Source organism: Diadema antillarum, unplaced genomic scaffold, assembly GCF_040938485.1.
Source record: "Diadema antillarum isolate AM-2024a unplaced genomic scaffold, OU_Dant_1.0 seq00001117_RagTag, whole genome shotgun sequence".
Taxonomy (NCBI): Eukaryota; Metazoa; Echinodermata; class Echinoidea; order Diadematoida; family Diadematidae; genus Diadema; species Diadema antillarum.
In genome coordinates this window covers 822,248-846,872 of record NW_027271931.1, presented here as the reverse complement: position 1 = coordinate 846,872, position 24,625 = coordinate 822,248, and the positions used below count along the sequence as shown (strand labels likewise).

The window sequence follows — 24,625 nt, the reverse complement described above, 5'->3', positions numbered from 1 at the left end:
TTTCTCGAATAAACCCTATAGTTATGGTTTATTGAGAATGATACTGATATCTCCTTATATTTTGGCTTTATTGCAAAATGTTTATATGGTAGGATGTTTTGTGATACAACCGACCTACACATATGCATCAAATGTGATAACCTCGAACATTTTTTTTTAAAAATCACAGCTCCCATTAGTAAACAGAACCTATAAAATATAAAAATCATCTAGATGTCGCATAAAAAGGGAATGGAACCTTGTGAAAAATGGAAGGCATAATCTTCCACACGCCACTTGCCATTTTGTCTCAGTCTTTAGCCCTATATTAATTGGGGGAGGGGGTCAAATTGACCCCCCCCTTGACATTTCGCGCCACGATTCCGCAACGCGCTGAGATTTTGCTACGTCGTTTCTTGACTTTTTTCAATGAAGTCTCCCGCACATTTTGAGACCAAATTTGCGACGTCCGGGTACACCATTCTGAAGTTACGTAATGTTTTGCATATGCATGTCAACCTGAAAACAGCTCAAATTCATGATATCCGTGCAAATCCAATGCAAATTGTGTTGGGTTTTTTTGTTAAATTGATATAAATTAGATTATTTCAACTTTTAATCATAGAAATCAATCAATTCTAATGTAGATAAGCTTGAAAAAGTCCCTGCAAAAAATTTTGGTCAAAAAACAATAGAAAATAAAAGGTTGAAAAACAATGAAATACATAAGAAATTAACAAAACAACAAATACAAAAGAAATTGATTTTGATTGTGCAATTTTTTTTCAAGAAAATTGTTTGATATGCCTTGAGGAATTCTGACACAAAACTTGAGCAATCCTTCAGCCTTTTTAAAAAACATGGTCTCAAATAGCCCAGTAAAAATAGGGTTAAAGAGGTTCCAAATATACCACATCAGCTTTACATCCAAAATGAAAACATTGAATAAACCCTGTTCATAACATAGGGGAATCTGTTTTTTAATGTACTTCTGTTTAGGGAATCACAATCTTCAAGCCACTGGCTTTTTCGTGGTTTCCTCGACATTTGAATATCGTACAAAATATTGGCTGTATTGCTTTTATGAAATCAATAAATTGAATTGAATTGAATTGAATCTCATACTCTTGTAGAGAAGGGTTAAGAGCTCAAACTGAGGGGAGAAAAGTAAAAAAAAATAATACTTACTGGTATCAACAATGCATATCATTGCCATCTTCCACCCCCCTCCCCCTTATGAAAAAGGGAGAAAAGAACAACCCTGGGAGCATTTTACTGCTCCTTCACTATGAAATTTTAAATCTAATATGCACATTGCAAATATTTCTCATCCACAGCATCAGCTAGGCTTCCACCAGATTTTCTGACGGTCTGTCGACTGAGAATAGTCACTGCTTACCGAACGATCCTGCACAGACAGGCAGAGATGAGCGAAAAGTGTGCAATGCACTGCTCATGCTTGGGAATATTTTGTGAGGAACTGTCAATAATTTAAAGGACAGGTTTACCTTAACAAACATGTGTATTGAAGTGAATGTAGCAGCATCAATAGTATATCAGTGAAAGTTTGAGGAAAAGCAGACAATCTGTTCAAAAGTTGTGAAGTTTCAACATTTCTGCGCAATCACTGCTGGATGAGAAGACAAGTACAGTTTGTGATGTCACATGCATAGAACAATATAAGGAAATACAAAGAGAATTCCACAAAATTTCTTTTTTGAATAGAGTACACATTCCCTTGACTTAATTGTTACTGTTGTATGTTAAGGGTAATATTATTCCCCCTGCCTACTGAAAGAGGCAAATCAAGTGCTCCGGTATCATGCGAGAAAAGTGAAAATATGTTGTATGCATGTGACATCACAAGCTGTAGTAGTCTTCTCATTTAGCATTGGTGGCACTGAAACTTCAAAAATTCATAACTTTTGAAAGGACTGTCAGACTTTCTTTAAACTTCTACAGATGTGTTCTATTATTAATATCGTTGCATTATCTCAATCCACATGTATATTGAGGTGAACTTGTCCTTTAGAACCCATAGACCCCATTTCGTCGATGAAATGATTCGTTTGCAACGAAATGACAACATTTTGTAACTTAATGAACATTTCGTCCCCAGAAATGATAATTTCGTTAACGAAACAGTCATTTTGTCGACGAAATGACCAATTTCGTAACGAAATATTCCGTGCGACACTTGGCGCTCCATGGTTTTTGTCCACGGTTTAAACCATGGTTTCATTTGTACCACCTTCGTGAATTCGGGCCATAGAGGTTACTCGGCATCCAACTGAAATGGCGAGAATCCCGGAAAATGTTCGGTACCAACCTGGCTCTTCCTTTCCGGGGATCATGCCGAACACGTTGGTGATGGGAGTGACCTTTCGCACATTGTTGATGGTCATCTTGAACTGACGGGCATGGTTGGCGAACCCAGGCCCAACCTCAAAGGCATTATCCTCCAAACCCTGCCAATCTGGTGGGGCCCTTGGTAGACTCAGGGTCCTATAGGCAAAACCAGATCAGACATTAAAATGTTACAGCAGAAATTAAAGTGAAATAACTAATTTCATACAACATGTTGTTTTATTAACTGTTCATCACACAAGCAGTCCATACATGAATGAATAAGTGGTAGTATACAGGGCCGGCGCAAAGGGGGGGGGGGGGGGATGGCTTGGGGCCCTCTCTTTTTTTCTTTTTTTTTCTGCACATTGCATAGGAATAAAAAGGGTCCAATCAGTTGGGGCCCCCTACTTTTTTACCCCAAAAGTGGCAACAGAAAATGATGGGTAATGATTTTATTTTCTTTTTTTGCTTGTCAGCTGATCAGATCTGGTAGTGGCACCGAAAAAGTACAGGTAATGCCTTTTTTTTTTTTGCTGGTCAGCTGATAAAACCTTGAAGTGGCACCACAAAACCCCCCAAACTATTCCCCCCCCCCCTCCATTTAGAAATGCAGCACCAGCCCAGGTAAAGCAAAACAAAACAAAGAGGCGAACTGTTTGTTACAGTAAATTTCATTTTGTTTTTCCTGAACGGCATTTTCTCTCTACTGCTGCAGAAAGTGCTAATCACCATTTGCTGTCTATTGTCTATTTGGAGTAGATGTCCAATTCAGCACACATGGGCACAAATTCACAAGGGAAGTTTAAATTTTGTATACTGTGCCTACATACTCATTTCACTGCCCTTTACACGTTTTCATATACTTTATGCACCCGTGCATTTAAAAGCGAAACTCTAGTCCATTTTTAAGCTGATTAATATAGGAAAAGTAGATATCACCATGGCGACTGGTATGCCTCTGCCCATAGAGCTAGAGCTCCATGCTCTGCCATATCGCATGGTGAGAGACATTATACAAGATAATCATAGTTGCATGTAAAAAATGTATCAATCACATCTCTATGAGTCATACTCACTGCAAGTATCTTCTTGCTTGCTCATATCCAATCGTCTGGACGGGAAAGTCATGGGTTATATCGACGTCTGCTGGAATACTCTCTAAGCAGCAGGTAAAACAGGAGAAAAAGAGTCATTATTAAAATTTCCTATCTCAATAGCAGGCAGTAAGTATTGAGAACTTTGTAACTTTGTCATTTTTTCAATCTAGCAGTAAGGCTATCGAAGAGTAAATCCAGTCCAAATAAAAGTTTGTCTGATAAAAAAAAGAGTAAAATCTTACGAGTTCAATCGTAAAAATTTGGCTGAAGTCGGATGAAAAATAAGGAAGTTATTACATTTTGAAGTTTTGCTAATTTCTGCAAAAACAGTTCTTGTTCAGTGGATATGAATATGCAAATGAGTGAGCTAACCATGTCATACCCTCACAATTTTCCATTGATCGTGTACAAAAAATGATGAAAATTCAATGTTTCTCTAATTAAAGTCTGAAACATGGCATTCCCAGTTGAATAACTTCAGAATAGTGATCAGTTAGATATTTTAGATACTTTGGAAGAATCGCATTTGAATGAAAAACTGGGAATATCAAAGTTTTATGTACAAACTACATGGTAAGTTGTGAGGGGAATGACATGCTCACTTTGCATGATATTCATATTGACTATTCAAGAACTGTGTCCCCCTAAAATAGCGAATCTTCAAAGTGTCATAACTTTCTTATTTTTCATCTGATTTTGATCAAAATTATTCTGTTGAACTCGTAATATTTTACTCTTTCTTATCAGACTAACTTATATTTGGACTGATGATCCAGCCCAAAACCAAAAAAAAGTTCACTGATTAGGATTCTCCCTGTTTGACCAAAATACATGTATGTCATTTGGGTTGATCGACTCAGATTTTTTGTGTTTGTCTAAAAGCTGATGGTACAATAATCTTTTCTCCACCTACTGTCAGAATTTGGCAGCTTAAAGCAAAATCAAACATGAGATATTAGCAGTTTTTCAGGACCATTTTTTTTTTTTTTTTTGACAGGTGTTGCTTCCACTGGGAAGTCAAATGTATACTTTTGCACAACATGCCTAACAGCCCTAATTTTAAGTCCTCTTTTCTCCCTTTTCTAAAAACTCTGAGAAACTCTCTCTTGTATCAATCACTTTTTAAATGGGTTAGAATGGTCCAATTTTAAAAAAGTTATCAACCGCATTAAAGCTTAGAGCTTTATTCATTTATGTAGAAAAGCAGACATTTAAACTTTTTCTGAGTTTTAAGCTGGTATATTGTGGCTCTGTAGAGGAAACAAAAAAGGTGGCGACTATAAATAGATAGCTACTATAGTCACTTTGCAGTCAATATGAGTTTGTTGGTTGCACATTATTAACACTATTCCCAAAGAAAAGTACAAAGTAGGTGGCAGATCTGTGGTAAGTCTACTGCAGATCTGCTGCAGACTAAAAATCTTCCGCAAAGGAGTATGCCGAAATATGCAGCAGCACGAAATGCTGTTGCAGATTTGCCACAGAAAAATGATATGAAGCAAAAACTGTGAGTGAATCTGTGACACATGATACATGAGTTTACTGTGGGATGCTTTAAAAAAGAAGATATTTGGTGAAGCGAATTAGCAAACAATGACATACTCTTAATGAACAACCCATGTGTTAACAGCAAAAGCAAATATTAGACAAAAACATGAAATCACAGGGGATAGATTTGTGAGCTGCAAATTTCACATGCCCCACATGAACGCAATTCGTTGACAAACGTGACAGGGTTTACAGAGCTGTGAAATGCATCTTTAAAATCCATGCAGATGGTGCAAGTAGGAGAGTTATGAAAGGAGGTTAAAGTGTTGAGGTGAGCAGTTTTAATTAGCGTATCTGTCTCCTTACCTGGTGGTGGTCTAGTTACATTCTCTGACACGGACAAGAATGAGTCATTCAGCTTTCCATAGTCTGTCATACCGAGGGGAGGGAGTGGAGACAACAAATGGAACAGCATAACAACAAACACAGGAGTTTATTAGCTAATTCCAATCATGCTATAAAGACAATACCAACAAAAACAAATCATTCTTTGGGAACAGTGCGAACAGCAATACATTAAATCGCATGGAAAACAAAAGATGAGCTGCCCTTTCACATTTTTTCACTGTGTTTCATTTAAAGACCCGGTAACGTGGGGTTTTGTAGGTGGTACAAATAATCTCGCTGACCATCAGGGTTCATTTGAAAACTAGAAATAGCACCGGTCAGCGAATAAATGCATCAAAGTTTAGGCTTATTGGAAACCCCAGTTGAGATTCTTCAGTTGTGTGTGGTCTTACATAGAGATCAGTCGTGATAAAGTTGTACACAATTTGTCAAAGGGGATGGCTACTGAACAGTGGGAATGCTGGGGGATGACTGTTCCAGGGAGGTCTTGTTCCACCTCCCTGATTGTTCCAATCCTTGTGGGATTCTAAGAGTACAATGTGATTGTTGTGTGCAAATTATTTGCTTCAGAACAATCTCATATTCAAGTAATAAGCAGTTTAATGCCCCGTCACTGATGTACAGGCATGCTAACCTGGAAGCATTTAACTGCACATTACTTGAATATTATATGAGACCATTCTGAATCAAATAATTTTCACACAACAATAGATGTATACTCTTAAATGAATCCCACAAGGATTGGAACAATCATCCCCCAGCATTCCCACTGATTCCCACTGATCAGTTACTAGCCATCCCCTTTAAAGGGGACTCTCCATTAGCATGTATCTGAACTGGGCCATCAGCCTTCCCACTCCATGACACCCCATGCTACCTGGTCTTTAACGTGCAACTGAACACATGACAACACAAGAGACCCGCGGGTCTAGCGCTCACCTGAGTATCGCAAGTTCACCTTTCACGCAGTCACTAATCTAAATTATTCACAGCTCTACCAAAATTTGACGAGGCATTCTCAAGTGGAAGATGAAAATGTACAATAAGGGCCCAATTTTTTCAAGATTCCTTAATTTGGGGGAATTGGGGCCCCCTGGGGCCCTCTGGGTGGGGCATGGTGCCCAGTTTGATAAATTGAGATCCTGACCACCTAGGGATGCTACCTGCCAAGTTTGACAAAAATCCATCATGAGGTTTTCAGGAAGAAGATGAAAATGTACAATTCAGGCCTCCATTTGGACCCTTCCAACCACCCCCCCCCCCACCCCCAAGAGGGGCACCCCTGGATCTCCTATGAACAAACTTGAAACTACAGTCATTACTGTACTCACTCATAGTATTATCTCAGCTCTATAACTTCTGATTCTAGAGAAGATTTTTAAAGATTCCTTCATTTGGGGGGTTTGGGCCCCCTGGGGGCCCCCTGGGCGGGGCATGGTGCCCATTTTAACAAATTGAGATCCTAACCCCCTAGGGATGCTACCTGCCAAGTTTGGTGAAAATGGGTCATGGGGTTCTCAAGAAGAAGATAAAAATGTACAATTTAGGCCCCATTAGGACCCCTCCTCACCCCCACCCCCCCCCCCCCCCTGGGTCCAAAGGGGGGCACCCCTGATTCTGCCATGAACAAACTTGAAACTACAGTCATCAATGTGCTAACTCATAGTATTAACCTAGCTCTATCACTTCTGGTTCTAGAGAAGAAGATTTTTGCGGATTCCTTAATTTTGGGGGGTTTGGGCCCCCTGGGGGCCCCCTGGGTGGGTCATGGTGCCCATTTTAACAAATGGAGTTCCTAACCCCCTAGGGATGCTACCTGCCAAGTTTGGTGAAAATGGGTCATGGAGTTCTCAAGAAGAAGATGAAAATGTACAATTTAGGCCCCATTAGAACCCTTCCCCACCCCCCTCCCCTGGGTCCCAAGGGGGGCACCCCTGATTCTGCCATGAACAAACTTGAAACTACAGTCATCAATGTACTAACTCATATTATTAACTTAGCTCTATCACTTCTGGTTCTAGAGAAGAAGATTTTTACAGATTCCTTAATTTTTGGGGGTTTGGGCCCCCCTGGGGGCCCCCTGGGTGGGGCATGGTGCCCATTTTAACAAATTGAGTTCCTAACCCCCTAGGGATGCTACCTGCCAAGTTTGATGAAAATCGGTCTTGGGGTTTTCAAGAAGAAGATGAAAATGTAAAAAGTTTACGCACGACGCACGACGGACGACGCACGACGGACGACGGACGACGGACGACGGACGACGGACGACGCACGACGCACGACGCACGACGCACGACGGACGCCGGACGAAGGGCGATCGCAATAGCTCACTTGAGCCTTTGGCTCAGGTGAGCTAAAAAAGGAAATCTACAGAAGTTGATTTCATTCAATCCTGGATGAAAGGGTTACTTGCATAACAATACTGTTAAATATTCAAGCATTTTCTACCAAGTTTCAACATGACCTTTCACCAATTGCAGTTATGTACATTATAGTGAAAGAACAGCAGTTGATAAGCTCCTATCCCTAGAGGGTTCTTTAAAACATTTCTGAACTTGACTTGTGTAGACATGCATTACCAAAGTTGTATCTTTAATAAGAAAAAAGAAACTTTTGCACCATCCTCAAGTTTGCTTTACTATTTCCAGCAGCTACTAGAAAAACTACAAGAGACATTATGGCAAAAATTTCACAATGCATCAGACCTATATTACAAATGATTCACTGAATATTGGAAATTTGCATGTTGTTATGAATTCAAAAGTGTAGTGATACATTAGCAAACACATCTATAGGAAATGGCACTCAGTGATAAAATCATTGCCTCAAAAGTCAGCCACTCCGTACTGTAAAGTGGATATTTTCATGGCGTGGAAATTTTTGCACATTTCCCTTGACCAGAAACTAGTGCTAAAATAGTACTGTATGTGCACATAGTAGTATGTACATTTTGTATGTGCCTTGAGCACTCTACAGAGTGGATTTGATGTGCAATATAAGTCATATGTATTAAATACACTATCATTATTATTTGTATAAATGCACAGAAATATTTTTGCTTGTGATATGTAACACTGTCGAAAGTGTTCATTATGAAGAATTAAAAGCACACAAAATTCATTGTAACCGGCCGAGGGTGAAAAATCTTACTCACGAAAAACTAACACTTTTACAGTAACGTTATACACATCTTCACGAGACTTCTCTTTTCGACATGCATTAAAATTAAAAACAACAAAATACTGTACTTCACATCAAAGTGTTGGTTGAGTATCAATGAGCTATTGTAGTGGTGACAGCTTTAATTGGAGATGGGATTGTATTGACAAAAAAGGATTACTTTTGTGCACTTTCGTGCATTTAGAAATGGGAGAACTTTGACTGATTAGATTTTCACTTCAATATCATTTGTCAGTGCTACCAATATCATTACTCAAAGGTAACACATGAAACTTTAAAATTCTAATCTAACAAAACCTTTTCTCGGTTGTTCAGCTTACTCCACCCTGTCCATGAAAAATAGCAAGGAATCGCACATCAATTCTTTGTGTGCCACGGAGTAATTCCTGCGTACCTCATTATTTCGAGACTGCAAAGCATCAGCACTCTGGAAAATATGCTGGATTCCCAAGCCATGTAACTTTTAATAGTAAGTGTTTATGGCTGGAAATGCAGTACAGTGAAATTGAATAGAGAATTGCATGCTTTGCTGAGAAATAAATTTAATGGCTTACCATGCTTTCAATGTGCTGTGACATGCTTGCAATTTATAGATCAGTTTTATCAGGGTTGTGCATTTGAGCAAAATATGTAAATGTGGGAAACCATACCAAGTTGGTAAAATTGTTGTTTTTTTTTTTCAATCAGAGTAACTCTTACATTGCCTTTAATAGTCTATTGTAAATGAATTGCACTAGACAGTAATTGACTATCTTTAATTTCAAAGGAAAAATGCGTAATGTAAATTTTGAGACTAAACTGCAGATCCACAGTTAACAATTAGAAATTACATAACAATCACAAATTGAATCATGGCAATTCCAAACAAACTGCTCATGTTTGCAGCAAAATCAATTTTGACTCCTGTCAATGATACAGCATGTACAAATATGATAGCTGGAAATGTGAAAGGCACGTACATCATAAGAAATTTGGCAGCATGCAAGTAGCAGAGAGTGCTTGCATCAGCAAGTAAAGCAGTACTAGCTAAAACAAACTGCCATATTGTTAATCATTTGTGTCTGTTTCGTGTGCTGTCTCCTGGCTACCAAAAAACAGTTGAAATTAATTACAGTTGAACCTCTCGTATCCGGAGAAGTCGGGACCGGGGCTCATCCGGATAAGGGATATGGCCGGATACGGGAGACTCAATGCTTTATACATGTACATATGCATACACATGTTAATGTAGCCCATTGTAGTACCACATGTAGTAATGTGCATACTGTAACCTTTTCATTGTTACACTCAGTAACAGACCCCAAAATAGAGGTTCGTGTTTGCAAGAATGAAATCATTTTCTTTTATAAATTCTTGGGATGATTTACCTAAATAATTATTAAGAAATGTATCAAGTATATGTAATTCATGTGTGTTTGTGTAGGAGTTCTCAAGGAGTTGGGAATCCCCCTTTCCTCCCGTAATTATTAGAAAAAAAATCATGGCGAGATTGCGTCCGTATAATAGAGAGATCCGGATAAAGGGAGGCCAGATAAGAGAGGTTCAACCGTATTGGCATTTTATGCAAGATGATTTTGCTGCATTAGTAATTTTTAAAGAAAAAGACAATTAATGACTGCTAATACATTTAATAAATAAGTTCAATCATCTCATTATTTTCTTTCTTCCTCTCTAATAATGGCAAAGGTACAAAACAGCGCGACGCTGATGCCCCAGCTGCCGCTACATTAGTGGTGTTGGCAGCACCACCAGTGCCACTATACTATGCATTATCAGCCTACAGATGAAAATAAGTAATCGTGTGTGAGCCCAGTTTGTGGATCAAAATGGTTTCTTTTCGAATATCAATGTCTAAAATTATGATATTTCTTATTCTAGAATAAACATGAAAATGTGTTATCACTATTGTAATGACATTAAACACATGTCACAACAGGGATGAATTGACATGAAGAACATTACACTGCCAATAGCTAAAATTTGACCGCCATGACAGCAGTGTGTAACTGTACATCTTAAGAACACAAGATGACGCTATATATAATAGGGCCCAAACCAGGTTTATATGACGGTACCCCCAGCTTACAACGTGCCAAATCATATCGTTGGCTGAGAAATGGGCATTATCACAATTTTGGGAGATAATGAGTTTATCGGTATCATGTTGTAGAGCTTGATCTCCTACAGTGTCAATTTCAAATTAGTTTCATTTTCAGTAAAATTTTACAAATCAAAACCACCAGGGTGTTATTTTACCTAATTTATGGAACAATGATTATAAATCTATCCACTTTTGATTAAACATAAGCTTTTTATTTTATGAAAATTGATTGTTTCTCATTTATTTACAGTCAAATCTTAGAATGCAATAGTGCCCTTCTAGTTCTCAGCTGATACAAAATGCACAAAATGACAATGTACACTGACACTTAATAATCTCTTTAAAAAATATGTCACCAACATTGTACACCAATCATAACTGTATCAAAGAGGAGATAAGGCAGGGTGCATTTATCAATGGAGATCTATGAATATGTAATCAGTGTATCTGTCGGAGGCTGCGTTTATCAACTTTCCCCAGTTTAAACGACTTTCGAAAGCCCTTTCGATAGCCCTTTCAATAGCCCTTTCCATAGCCCTTTCGAAAGCCCTTTCCATAGCCCTTTCGAAAGCCCTGTCCACTCCCTGTACTATTAATGTGCCGCTTGTTCTCGTCGGCTGCGTTTATCAACTTTCGATAGCCCTTTCCATAGCCCTTTTAGGCCATGGGCTAGTGGGGGTCAACGTGCACCCCCTCTGCACCTAACATTCATTGTTGTTTCCATGTAGCCCTTGATCTGGAGAGTCAGAAAAGTGATGTTAACAAAAAAAAAGTTGGGTCCCAAGACCCGCCCCGTGACGTTTTGTGACGTCACTTCCGGAACGACCTTTTCGCGAATACGGGGGAATAGCATTTGGGTATTATCCTAATAAAGTGGTCCCCATGCCTTTATTTTTCATTGATAACCAAAGATTTTGGTATTTCTAGATTTCTGAGAAGATGGGAAATATGATGCAAAACAAAGTTTGGCAATATAGGCCCTCAGATTGTCGTCATCGACAACGAAATGGGCAAAGATGTCGACAAAATTCAACAAAATTTTACAAAATTTGGGCAATTTGTCAAGTTTCACCCTTTAAGTTTGTATATTTTTGTGAAGAATTTGTTAAATGACTTGAAATTTGGTCTGGATATTAAATGAATATCCCTTTTTACGAAAACAAAAGATTTTGGCCTAATTGTAATTCGATCTTCTTCTGTAGACATTCAAGCGCGCATGCGCGGTATCTGGAAATAAGCCTCCCAAATGCCTTTTTTGATGTCAGGTATCAAAAGTGAGTTACAACGCGTCTCTTTATCATGTAAATTTACAAATTTAATCATATTTTGCAATCGGCAATCACCTGATTGAATAAAATTTGCCTTAAAATGAAAAATCAAAGGTGACCATGGTTCTTTTTGATGATGACGTTGGTCACGACATCGAAGATGAAGACGACGTCAAAGACTATAGAAATACGACATAGCAGGGATTCGTTTCAAATCTCCATTTCAATTAATTGATTTTAGCGATAAATTTACAGTAAAGGAAATCAAGATAATGAATTTTCAATTCTACTGGCATTTTATTTCTTTGCAATAAACTCAAATCCTGCTTAAAGGGGAAATCCAGTCTAGAAATAAGTTAGTCTGATAAAAAAGAGTAAAATCTTACGAGTTTAACGGTAAGAATTTGACTGTAATCTGATGAAAAATAAGGAAGTTACTATTTTTTTTTTGCTAATTTCTGCAAAACATTTCTTGTACAGTGGATAAGAATATGTAAATGAGTGACCTGACCATGTCATAACCTCACAATTTTCCATTGATCGTGTACAAAACATTAAGAAAATTCAATGTTTCAGTCATTGAAGTCTGACAAATGATGATATTCCTGGTTGCATAACTTGGTTATAGTGATGTTAGATATATCAGGATTTGAGCCTCGAGCATAATTGCTTTTGAATGAAAAACTGGAAATGTCAAAATTTTATGTACAAACTATATGGCAAGATGTGAGGGGATCACATGCTCACTTTAATATTTGCATATTCATATTGACCGTTCAAGAACTATTTCCTCAAAAAATAGCGAAACTTCAAAATGTCGTAACTTCCTTATTTTTCATGCGATTTCGATCACAGTTTTACCATTGAACTCGTAATATATTACTTTTTTCTTATCGGACTAACTTTAATTTGGACTGGATTTGCCCTTTAGATAAAGGCTTATAACTAGTTTCACAATTAAAACACTTATCTCAACTACGTTGCACTCACTGGCACAATTCTAAATACTGTGCCAGGCATGGATAATATTTTGACATGATTTTTCCTCTATTTTCTTCAGAAATTGCATCTACATTGAACTTGTCACCGAAATGACACTATACATGATGCATAATAGAGACAATGGACTTTTAGGACCTAAATTATTTTAATGTCTGGGTTTTTTTTTTTACTTGGGAATGCTAACTTGTGGGTTCTTGGCGGTTCTGTGGCATAGTGGGTAAAACTTTCGACTCCCGATTGGAGGACCCGAGTTCGAGTCACGATTCAATTACGATGTACATTTCTCGATGGTAATAATTATATTAACATCATTATCTGATTTTTTCTTTTTTTTATTCTTATTTTTCATTTTATTTCGAAAATTTGGGAATATGGACTTGCAGGTCATCGACAATGAAGTGGGCATACATGAGATTGACAAACTTAAAAGTCCACGCAGTTTTTTACAAGTTCTCACGCTAAAACATCTAAATATCCATTATTTGTGTTAAATCATTAAATGAAATTAAACCTAGTCTGGATATTAGATAAATAACCATGTTTGATAAAAAAAAGAAAAACAAAAGAAATAAGGCATTATCTTAATTCAGGCATCTTCTGTGGACTTTTAACTTAAAGTCAACACTTTTGTTAGATGGCAGCCATGGTGCCTTATGGATGTCCAGAAGCTGACGCTGATTCACCGGGTGCACTTCACGAGTTCGACACCCACGAATCATACAACCCATGAGTCAGAGAGCCCGCGAGTTACACAGCCGGTGAGTCCCAAAGCCCATGAGTTCGACACCCTTGAGTCCGACACTAGGCAAGCCGGGCTAACGAATTTGACACGTAATAAATAAGACCCACGAGAAAAACATATTTCCGGCCTTGCGATGTAATATCGAACTTGTGGATCGTTTTTAACTTTTTTCTTTTTTTTTTTGGCGGGGGGGGGGGGTGGGGAGTTGTTGCTTAGAAAAGTGTCAAACTCGTGGATCTTGCTTGCCTAGTGTCAAACTTGCGGGCCTTGTTTGCATACTGTCGGACTCATGGTCCTTATTTGCCTGCTGTCGAAGTCATGGGCTGTACGACTCGTTTGCTGTATAATTCGTGGGTGTCGAACTCGTGGGATGACAACTAATCACTTTGCCATCCTTTCAAAGTCTGAAATTCTTTTGAGCTCTGAATCGAATTCCAATGTCACCATCATTGTCATTTTCTGAGTGTATAGGTTTAATGAATTCATGTTTTGCTCCTGTCACTGATTTTATGCCAGTATCGGGCTTTGATACATCAGCCATGGTGCCTTTCAGGACGTCCACAAGCTGATGTGGCATCACCTCCCCTGAGGTGAAGTCAACAGAGGTCGCATAAGATCTTCATCCTTCGTTTATCCATGATCTTTATTTTGGTCCGTTGGTAGCTTCCATATTCTTAGTTTGATAATTGCTACGGAGGACGTGCTGTTCAGAGACGTCTCTGAGAAGCCAGATCAAAAGTTTTTGCCTTTGTGACATAAATCCTTTTACCGCACTTATACTGTATTGTCAAGAATCGCAGAGCATTCACCTCTAAATTCTTCTGTTACCGTGCAAAGCACAGCAAAATATTTTCAGTTCATCCATCACCTCAGCTGTCCTATTTCATGATTCAGCCCTTGTATGTACATCATTTCTAGGACTCCACGCATTTACTGGCTGCAATACCACTAGTGCCTTTTAGGTATAAAGGGGAAGGTAAAAACAATGTCGAGGCTGATGAGTCATTTCATGCTGCATTTCCAAAGTTTGGTGAATCTTGAAATGTTATAGCTGAGATGATGATGAACTGGAACGATTTACCTGTGCATGCCTTGTATGGTAACAGAAGAATTAGGAAGGTAAATGCCCTCCAAACTCTTTACAGTCCAAGTGCGGTGAAATGGCCAATGTCACAAAGGCAAAAACTTTGATCTGACTATGATACCGCCCTGCTGAAAGGTGTTAGAGCAGCATGTCCTATGCAATTATCAAACAAGAATATGAAAGCTAGCAACAAACCCAAACGAAGAACATGGATGGACAAAGGATGAAGATCTAATGCGACCTCTGTGGACCTCAAGGGAGGTGCTGCCGCGTCAGCTTGTGGACATGAATCCTGGAAGTCACTCTGGCTGATGAATCGGAGCCGATACTGGTATGGCAACAGTAACATGAGTAACAATGGTTTAATTCAACATATACCGCACTCAGAAAATGACCATTATGGACATTGGAATTTGATTTGGCTCAGAACTCATGCGCAAATGAATATCAGACACTGACAGGATGGGGAAATGATTCCGCATCAGCTTGGGGACATCTCTTTAGGCACCATGACTTATGAATCGGAGCCCGATACTGATAGTGACAGTGAAAGTAGTGAAAATGAATTCATTCAACCAATAGAATCACAGAGTTACAATGATAGTGACATTGGAATTTGATTGTAACAGTGTTCATGGACAAACGAGTGTCAGACTTTGAAAGGATAACTTAGAGCTGGTAGATGACTCCATCAATTTCAAACATATCGGTATTAAGCCAGTGGTAATCATTTGAAGCATTTCGATGTTGGACTCTCAATAATTTCATCGGAAGTAAGTAATGCTGTAAAAATACATAATAATTAGCAAATAACTTTTATGAAACATCATATAACCAATAATTCTACTGTGAACAATGTTACATTTAAAAAGTTTCTTTATACTTTCAGATGGAATGAAAATTTTAAAAAGAGGTATCACAAATATAATCATTTAGTGTTGACTAGGAATGAATGCTAATAATATTTTCAAAGCATAAGTTACGAAACCTGACTAAACAAAAGAATACTCTTGAAAAAAAGGCTGGGAATTTGAGTATCTAACAGCAACCAACTTTTATCAAAGTATGAATGTATTATATGCCTCATATGATCTATGACAGAACTATCATTGTCTAATAACCATGTCAGAATGTCCCATGAATTGGGGGATTGCTTATAATAAACATGCCTCTATAGTCACATTAAACGATTTGTCGCGGTAAATTATGACAGAATTATGTTGTCATTATGATCATCAGAAATGGTGACAAGAGTACTGTATAGTTGCCTCGAAATTTCTCATTTTAAGCCAAATTTCTCTTAGTTATTTTCTTTCATATTTTCGTTAATACAAATAATAATACTTGAAGTTTCTGATCTTTGATGAAAAACTGATTGCTAGACAGCAGAAAAGAACTCACGGCGGCTTGTTTCACACACCTTGTATGCACACTAAACATCTTAAAAGACTTCAGGATTATTAAAAAAACACATACTAAATTCTCTTTAAAGGATTCGAGTTTGTTGACAAGGCAAAATGCAGATGTAATCAAAATCTTCTTTTCCTCGTAGCTAATGGTGTTAATCTTTAAGGGTCGTCTTAAACTAATTGCTAAATTCAGTTGAATTTGGTATTTAGACGAAACTCCAATGTGAATTTTGTCATCGACGTCACTGTCTTTGCCGTCATCACTGAAGTCAATGTATTTCAGCAGGTGTTTGATGATTTAAATAAAATGATTAAAGTTCCGATTTTACTTGAAATATACGAGTTAATATATCAATTTACTAGTCACCAAAAGGGACATTTTGTTGGTTCTTATTTCGCACTCCTCCTGCCCTCTTGAACGTCCACAGAAGAAGCGAGGATTAAAATAATGGCTCATCGGTTCCTTGTTAGTCAAAGATGGCTATTTATTTAAAGGACAAGTTCAACTTCACAGATATATGACATGTGGATTGAGTGAATACAGCAATACTAGTAGAACACATGAGTGAGAGTTTGAGGAAAATTAGACAATTTGTTCAAAAGTTATGAATTTTTGAAGTTTCTGCTCGCTCACTGCTGGATGAGAAGACTAATACAGCTTGTGATGTCACAGTCATGTGTAGAACGATATAAAGAAAACAATATAAAGAAAATTCAACATATTTTCACTTTTCTTACAAAATAAAGAACACTTGACTTGTCTCTGTCAGAAGGCAGGAAGAATAATATCCTTAATATAAGTCACTGACATGTCGAAGAAATATGCACGTTTTGCAAAAGAAAAAAAAAAGATTTTGTAGAATTCTCTTAATATTTTCCTTACATTGCATATATCGTTCTACGCATGTGCCATCACACACTATAGTAGTCTTCTCATCCAGCGGTGACAGTACAGATACTTTAAAAATTCAAAACGTTTGAATGGATTGTCCGCTTTCTCCAAACTCTTACTGATGTGGAATTCTACTACTTGCCGCATTTACTTCACCTACGTGTACACGAAGCTGGACTTATCCTTTAACATCCAGACTAAATTCCAATTGATATAGTGAATTAACCACAAAGTAATGAATATCTAAATTAGCATAAGAACTTGTGCTGCCTTAGTTTGTCGACCTCACTAATGCCCATTTCGTTGTTGATGACCTGCAAGTCCCTATTGCCAAATTCTCGAAAGAAAATAGTAAAAAAATCAAAATAGTTTACGTCATACTGCGTATTAATCAAATGAATATCAGTTCAGTGAAATCAACGGAATAAACAAACAATCAGATATTGACATTAATAAAGTCATTACCAGCAAGGAAATGTACATATTTGACTGACCCAATTACAAACATGACTTATAATATTTTCCGAAATTTTAAAAGAGACTAAAAGATATCTAAAATAATCTCTCCCATGTCGTAATTCTAGTCTTTGACGTCGTCTTCATCTTCGATGTCGTGACCAACGTCATGATAAAGAAGAACCATGGTCACCTTTGATTTCTCAGTTTAAGGCAACTTTCATTCAATCAGGTGATTGCTGATTGCCAAAATTGATTAAAGTTGTGAATTGACATGATAAAAGATTCGTTGTAACTCATTTTTGATACTGGACATAAAAAAAAGGCATTTCGGAGGCTGATTTCCAGACACCGCGCATGCGCACTTGAATGTCTACAGAAGAAGATCGGATTACAATTAGGCCAAAATCTTTTGTTTTCGTAAAAAAGGATATTCATTTAATATCCAGATCAAATTTCAAGTCATTTAACACATTTTTCACAAAAATATACAAACTTAAAGGGTGAAACTTGAAAAATTGCCCAAATTTTGTAAAATTTTGTTGAATTTTGTCGACATTGTTGCCTATTTCGTTGTCGATGACGACAAACTGAGGGCTTATATTGCCAAACTTTGCTTTGCATCATATTTCCCATCTTCTGAGGTATCTAGAAATACCAAAATCTTTGGTTATCATTGAAAAATAAAGGCATGGGGGCCACTTTATTAGGATAATACCCAAATGCTATTCCCCCGTATTCGCGAAAAGGTCGTTCCGGAAGTGACGTCACAAAACGTCACGGGGCGGGTCTTGGGACCCAACTTTTTTTTTGTTAACATCACTTTTCTGACTCTCCAGACCAAGGGCTACATGGAAACAACAATGAATGTTAGGTGCAGAGGGGGTGCACGTTGACCCCTACTAGCCCATGGCCTATTTCCATAGCCCTTCCGAGAGCCCTTTCCAAAGCCCTGACTGCCTGTACTATTAATGTGCCGCTTGTTTTCTAAGAAGGGACGGCGAAAAGCAATTACCATCATAAAGACATATCTTCCTTTGAGAGTGAGGAGTCATGATACAATGCCACATGAATCAATTGTCTTCCTATCTGTGAGGCAGCTCCAGTTTAGCACATACTTCAAATATTTCTGAGTAGCGGCATGAGACATGGGATCAAAGGGAATGAGACTGTTGTTACTTTATTTCTCAAACCTTGTTGGTGAGAGAAACATCTCCTTGTTCCAAGCATATGTGTGCATTACTCACAGCTGTATGTATACACCTGTGTACACGTACTCGTGTGCACTTTACGTGGCGCGTCTTTTCAGAAACTGGAAACGCATGGTTGCGCAACCGCAGTATAGGGCGACCTAAAGGGCTTTCAAAACAGCTTTGCGTTTATCAACTTCGAAAGGCTTTTACAAACAGGTTTCTGATAACCTGTTTAGGAAACCTGTTTGGATCGTCACAAATTTCGGGCTTTCGAAAAGGCTTTCCTAAAGGGCTTTCAAAACAGCTTTGCGTTTATCAACTCGAGAAAATTCCTTGAAAGCTGTTTGGATAACCTGTTTCTGCCGAGAAAGGAGAGTTGATAAACGCACCCTTTCGTAAAAGGCTTTCCTAAAGGGCTATCAAAACAGCTTTGCGTTTATCAACTCGTAAAAATTCCTTGAAAGCTGTTTGGATAACCTGTTTCTGCCGAGAAAAGGAGTTGATAAACGCACCCATAGATCCACATTAAACTAATCAATTCTATAGGCTAACTACAGCTACAATTTGCAAGCACAGAAAAAGCACAGCCAAGAAAAAAAAAAAGGGGGTTGACATGTCAGTCAGTCAACCCAAATAGCTTGTGAATTACTACCTAGGTACACTGTACGAATTAATGCCCAAAAGATATCGTGCAAACTGAAAATATAAAAATAACAAATGAATCTTTTCTTAACCCGTTGAAGACTATACTTCTGCATATATTCGGGCAGGTGTCTGTGGGAAATGCATGTTGTAGCAAAATCAGCCCATCCTCAACAGGTTAACCCTAAAAGGGCCGGGGGGGGGGGGGGGGGAATCCGCGCCCCCCTGGACGTTTCGCGCTATAATTCTGTAACGCGAGAAGCCCTCGTCGCGAGGCTTCTTGACTTTCTTCGTTCAAGTCTCGCGCAACTTTTGAGACCAAATTTGCAACGTCCGTGCATACTTTTGCGAAGCCACGCCCATTTTTGTAACGGAATGTCGCCCCAAAACTGGCACAATTTTGTGATTTTGTGTACATTTCCTATGGAAAACAGTGCTCTGTCATGAAAGTCATAAAAACCTGATTATTTTTACAGTTAATCACTTTCATTGATTATTTTTGTGCTAATTATGGTAGAAAAGTGGTCAGTGACAATTTCCAATGAAAAAACAAAGAAAAAACAAAAGTTGAAAATCAAAGAAATACATAAGAAATTCTGAAAACAATAAAATATATAAGAATTGAAATGAGTTTCGGAAGTTTTTGTGATGTACAATTGTTGAACATGCTAAGACAGATTTACAGATCAAAAATTAGACTCTCAATGCTTTTAATTAGGCTAAAATATCATCTTGAGCTTAATTTGCATAATTAATTAATTAAAATTAGAAATTGATTGTTTAAAAAAATCTTATTACACAATCTTGTAGATTATGACGCGGGTCTCACGCATGCAAAATTTCATCGCGATCGCACTAGCGATGCCCGAGATCTCGGGGGGGGGGCATCCCCCCCCGGTCTGAGCATAGCCAAAAAAGCCCGGCCCCTTTAGGGTTAAAACAACCAATTTTAATGGTTTAAAACAACAAATTTTCATTTGTGGTGTGGAAATCTTTGTGCATTTGGCACAATGCAAAATTAGTGCAAAATAAAAGCGTGCAAATATTTTGCTTGTAATACATGTATGAGATTTCATCTCTTTCGCTCTGTGTCATTTAAATAAATGAAATTCATTTTACCACCCCGGGCACAAAAGAAAAAAAAATGCTCTAACAGTAAACCCTTGAGAACAGAACTCACCAAGAGAGGGCAGCAGAGGAGTGAGGGGGTCACCAAACGCTGTCCGCACCGGTTCACGGATTGTGGCATTGAGCGGCAACCACCATGATGATGCGGGGCCGGAGTCCTTGGTAGCGTTCGGCAAATAGTGGAGCGCACCCGGGAACACGACAAGCCCAACGCCACCGTGCTCACGACAGCCTTGGATCTGGCAGCGATAAATTAAAACATCGAAATAAAGAAAATATGACCAGAGCAACTTGACTGCAGTGTGTGTCAGGTGTATGGAATGCTGTTGACTTTTGACACAATCAATAATTCTACTACAGTCAAAACCTGTCTATAGCCGTAACCTATTAGGGAGCCGAAAAAAGTGGCTGTTATAGACAGGTTGCCACTATAGACAAGTTAATATCTAACATGCTTTTTTCTCTCAGAGGAAATTATCTTTAGTAGACAAGTGATCGCATTAAAGACAAGTTTGACTGTACTTGAGGACAATCCTTCAAGTTCATTGATTTTCACCACTGAACATGACGAGGACTAACTTTTAACTTTGTTTGTTCAGGGGAAATCTTTAACATTTTATTTCTATCCATCATACCAAAGAGGCCACATTATCACTGAACAGTTTAGATTAAGGCATAGTGGCCTTTGATCATGACCTTTCACCTGTCATTCATAGAAATGATTGTCTTTGGCTACAGTTCAGTAACCTTCAACCTTTGACCTCGAGCATTACCCCCCCCCCAAAAAAAAAAAAACCAAAACAAAACAAAAACAACAACAACAACAAAACAAAACAAATCAAATTATCACATTTTTACCTCAAGCAACCCATTTTTGCTGAATACCTTAGATATTCATCAAAGGCTTTCTCTTTAATCACAGCCAAAACAACAGAGATCAGATAGACTAATGGACTGACAAACCGCACACAAACACACAAAAAAGATAATGCCTCTGGCACCCCTTGGGGTAGAGGCACGAAAACACAAAGAAAGAAGAGAGCCTAACAGGAAATACTTGGAAACAAGATGACTGATGGGTTTAAACTCTTGTGCAAAGTGCATTCCTGTGCTGCATAGGACCTACTGAAACAGCCTGTAGGATCTTGTTGATGTTTCCTTGTTGAATGTCATTATTCTCACACAGTAAAAGAGATATTGTCTGGCTGGACTGATCTCTGAGCACTTGCTGAATGTTGATTGCAGTATGTGGCATGACTGAATGACTTTGAATATAATGCTGACTAGGCAGTGACATAAACGCTTATCATTTTAGGCGTTTTCACATCAGCCCGATGTTTCGAAATAGAGCGCTATTTTCTGACTTGGGAAATTTTCCTGATAGCGAAATAGCACGCTATTTGATAATGTGAACACAAATTAGCACGCTAATTGTATCGCTCTGATCGAGAAAATTTCTCGACTCCAACTCGGGAAATTTCTGAAATAGCGGGCTAGTAGGGCGCTATTTGATAATGTGAAAACGACTCTTTGGGCTGATGTGAATAAGAAATGAAATAGAGCTCTAATTCGCAATCGTGGAAAATATTTCGAGCTTGGATTTTTATCGGGCTGATGTGAAAACGCCTTTTGTCTTCTTCAGGCATAATTATGCAGGGGTGGGGATGGGGGAGGGGCTTTGTTACATCACCTAATAATTGCATGCCCTGTACATGTAACAATGCTACATTGGTTGACAAATAAAAATTTATATTGACCCACACGGGCAAACTAGGAAAAAGCTATAATGGTTAAAACATCAACATCTCTGTCATCTATACATAATGTGAAGCTTCCAAGCATGAATGTGCAAACATATTCCATTGTATTAAACATTCTATGTCACTTGGTCTTGCTTTTCTTTCCTGATATGGACTTTTTAAAACAATATTCTTGCTAGTTAGTCTTGCAATGATGTTAACCCTATTCCAACTGGGCTATTTGAGACCAAGTTTTTACGGGGGGGGGGGGTCAATTTGACCCCCCCCCTTCAGATCTCGGCCGCCGATCGCGCGATCGCCGCAAAATTTTGCCTGAAGATAGAGCCGGATGTCAACTACAAGATTACATGGTCATACAAAAGAAAAATATTGGCTTTCTATTTTTAGTAAATTGATTATGCAAATTTACACATGAAATCATATTTTCATCTGTAATTCCATTAAAATGACTGAAGGATCCCTAAATTTTTGTGTCAGAGTTCGTCAAGACACATCAAACAATTTTCTTGTAAAAAAATAGCGAAATCAAAATCAATTTCTTTTGATTTTTATTGTTTTGTTAATTTCTTATGTATTTTATTGTTTTTTCGACCTTTTGTTTTCTATTGTTTTTTTTTGCCAAAATTTGTTTCAGGGACTTTTTCAAGCTTATCTACATTAGAATTGATTAATTTCAATGGTTTAAAGTTGAAATAATCTAATTTATATCAATTTAACAAAAAAAAAACCACACATTTAGCATTGGATTTGCACACGATATCATGAATTTGAGCCGTTTCTGGGTTGACATGCATACGCAAAGCATTATACGTAACTTCAGAACAGTGTACCTGGACGTCGCAAATTTGGTCTCAAAATATGCGGGAGACTATCAATAAAAAAAGTCATGAAATGACGCGGCGCGGCAAAATCTTTGCGCGTTGCGGAATCGTGGCGCGAAATGTCGGGGGGGGGGGGTCAATTTGACCCCCCCAGTTGGAATAGGGTTAACAGTTGTACTTAACAAAGTTCTGGAAACTTATAACAGAGATGTAGATTGGAAGCTAACCATCAGATGCTAAAGATTTTAGATAAACTGGCTTTGACATTTGTGCTGTCAACCATGTGAAAGACAATGTAAAAGCAAAGACCTGTTCACGGAAAGAGCAAGAAAATTTGAGGCAAAATACCTCTGCACTGCTTTTGTGACAGCTTTCAGCAGTTTTCCTAAAATATATCATCTGAATTTATTTCAACATTAGGTCAAACTCCTGACAAATGGAACAAAAATAAACCCACTCTAAAACAGTGTTTTTGCTGGTACATTTTGAGACTTTTGTAATAAACAAAAAGTAAACACTGAGTTTTGAACACATTACACATTCAAACTGTCATATTTTTCATTAGAATCATGTTTCTATGAAGATTTTTGGGTTTATGTTTGTGACTTTCTTTGGATAACATAGCCGCACATCATATACCAGGTATGGCTATAAAACAGGGCTCAACACCTCAACACTAACTTTCTTTTTTTTTCCTCTGGTGGCACATTCTGGCCATAGAAAGATAACCTTCTTTTTACAGTCTGTAAATATGGTGGCCAAACTTAAATTTCTAGTGGCCCTGGGCCACCAGGTCACCAGGCCACTGCTAATGTTCAGCCCTGCTTATATCTTTTTCGACATCTTCAATATATTTGTACATACAGATGCACACACGCACAGAGGAGACTGAACTTACAATATTCCTGATGGAAAGCTTGCCCATTCTGACCAAACAGATGTGTCCATCGATGGCAATGTTTCCCACATTCTTCAGCTTGTGGAAATCTTCCGCTCGCCCGTAATTGATGTAGACCAGATCCGCCTGTGAAGTGTGAAAGAGGAGAAGGAGTTTCCAGTGTGAAAGGACGTGAATTCCTTGGTGATGAAAATTATGACTCCAGAAATGTTGCTGACACAAAGTGCAGAGGTCAGCATTAGCAACGGCTGGGGAGGGGTGAATTTTCAGACGGGTCTGATGGAATGTGCCTCCGCAAGTGTGGAGATCGTATGTCAAACTTGGCTGATCACTTTGCTTTTACTAGCAGTATTGACTCTTTTTGACAAAAAAAGAACCAAAAATGAATGCATACAAAACAAAACAAACAACATGACTAAACAGCGAACACACCAAGCAGAAAAACATACATAAACAAACAAACAAAACAAAACAAGTAAACACATACAAAACAAAACAAACATGACTTAACACCTAACACACCAAGTAAAAAATCAGAACAAAACAAACAAAACAAGCAAAACAGAGCTATGCAACAAAAGGAAAACCACACAACTTCATATTGACTTTATTGAAAATGATACCAAATAGAAATTTATTCAGTCATATGACATGCAAATATGCATGTCTGATGATGAGCAGTACTGTGATGAAAATTACAAAACTTTCCTATGATTTCATATATTACA

The 24,625-nt window shown here is 38.1% G+C and overlaps 1 protein-coding gene across 1 annotated transcript in view; it reads right to left on the bottom strand.

Moving 5' to 3' along the window:
* The window catches only part of LOC139743875 (N-acetylated-alpha-linked acidic dipeptidase 2-like), a 54,311-nt gene that overhangs the window by 8,332 nt on the left and 21,354 nt on the right, over window positions 1-24,625 (bottom strand). Inside the window, exons 5-9 of the mRNA XM_071654339.1 lie at window positions 23,898-24,023; window positions 20,471-20,657; window positions 5,280-5,342; window positions 3,405-3,486; window positions 2,309-2,484 (exon numbers count right to left, since the gene is read on the bottom strand). Of these exons, the coding sequence (XP_071510440.1) occupies window positions 2,309-2,484; window positions 3,405-3,486; window positions 5,280-5,342; window positions 20,471-20,657; window positions 23,898-24,023 (634 nt within the window). The remainder of the gene's footprint in view (window positions 1-2,308; window positions 2,485-3,404; window positions 3,487-5,279; window positions 5,343-20,470; window positions 20,658-23,897; window positions 24,024-24,625) is intronic.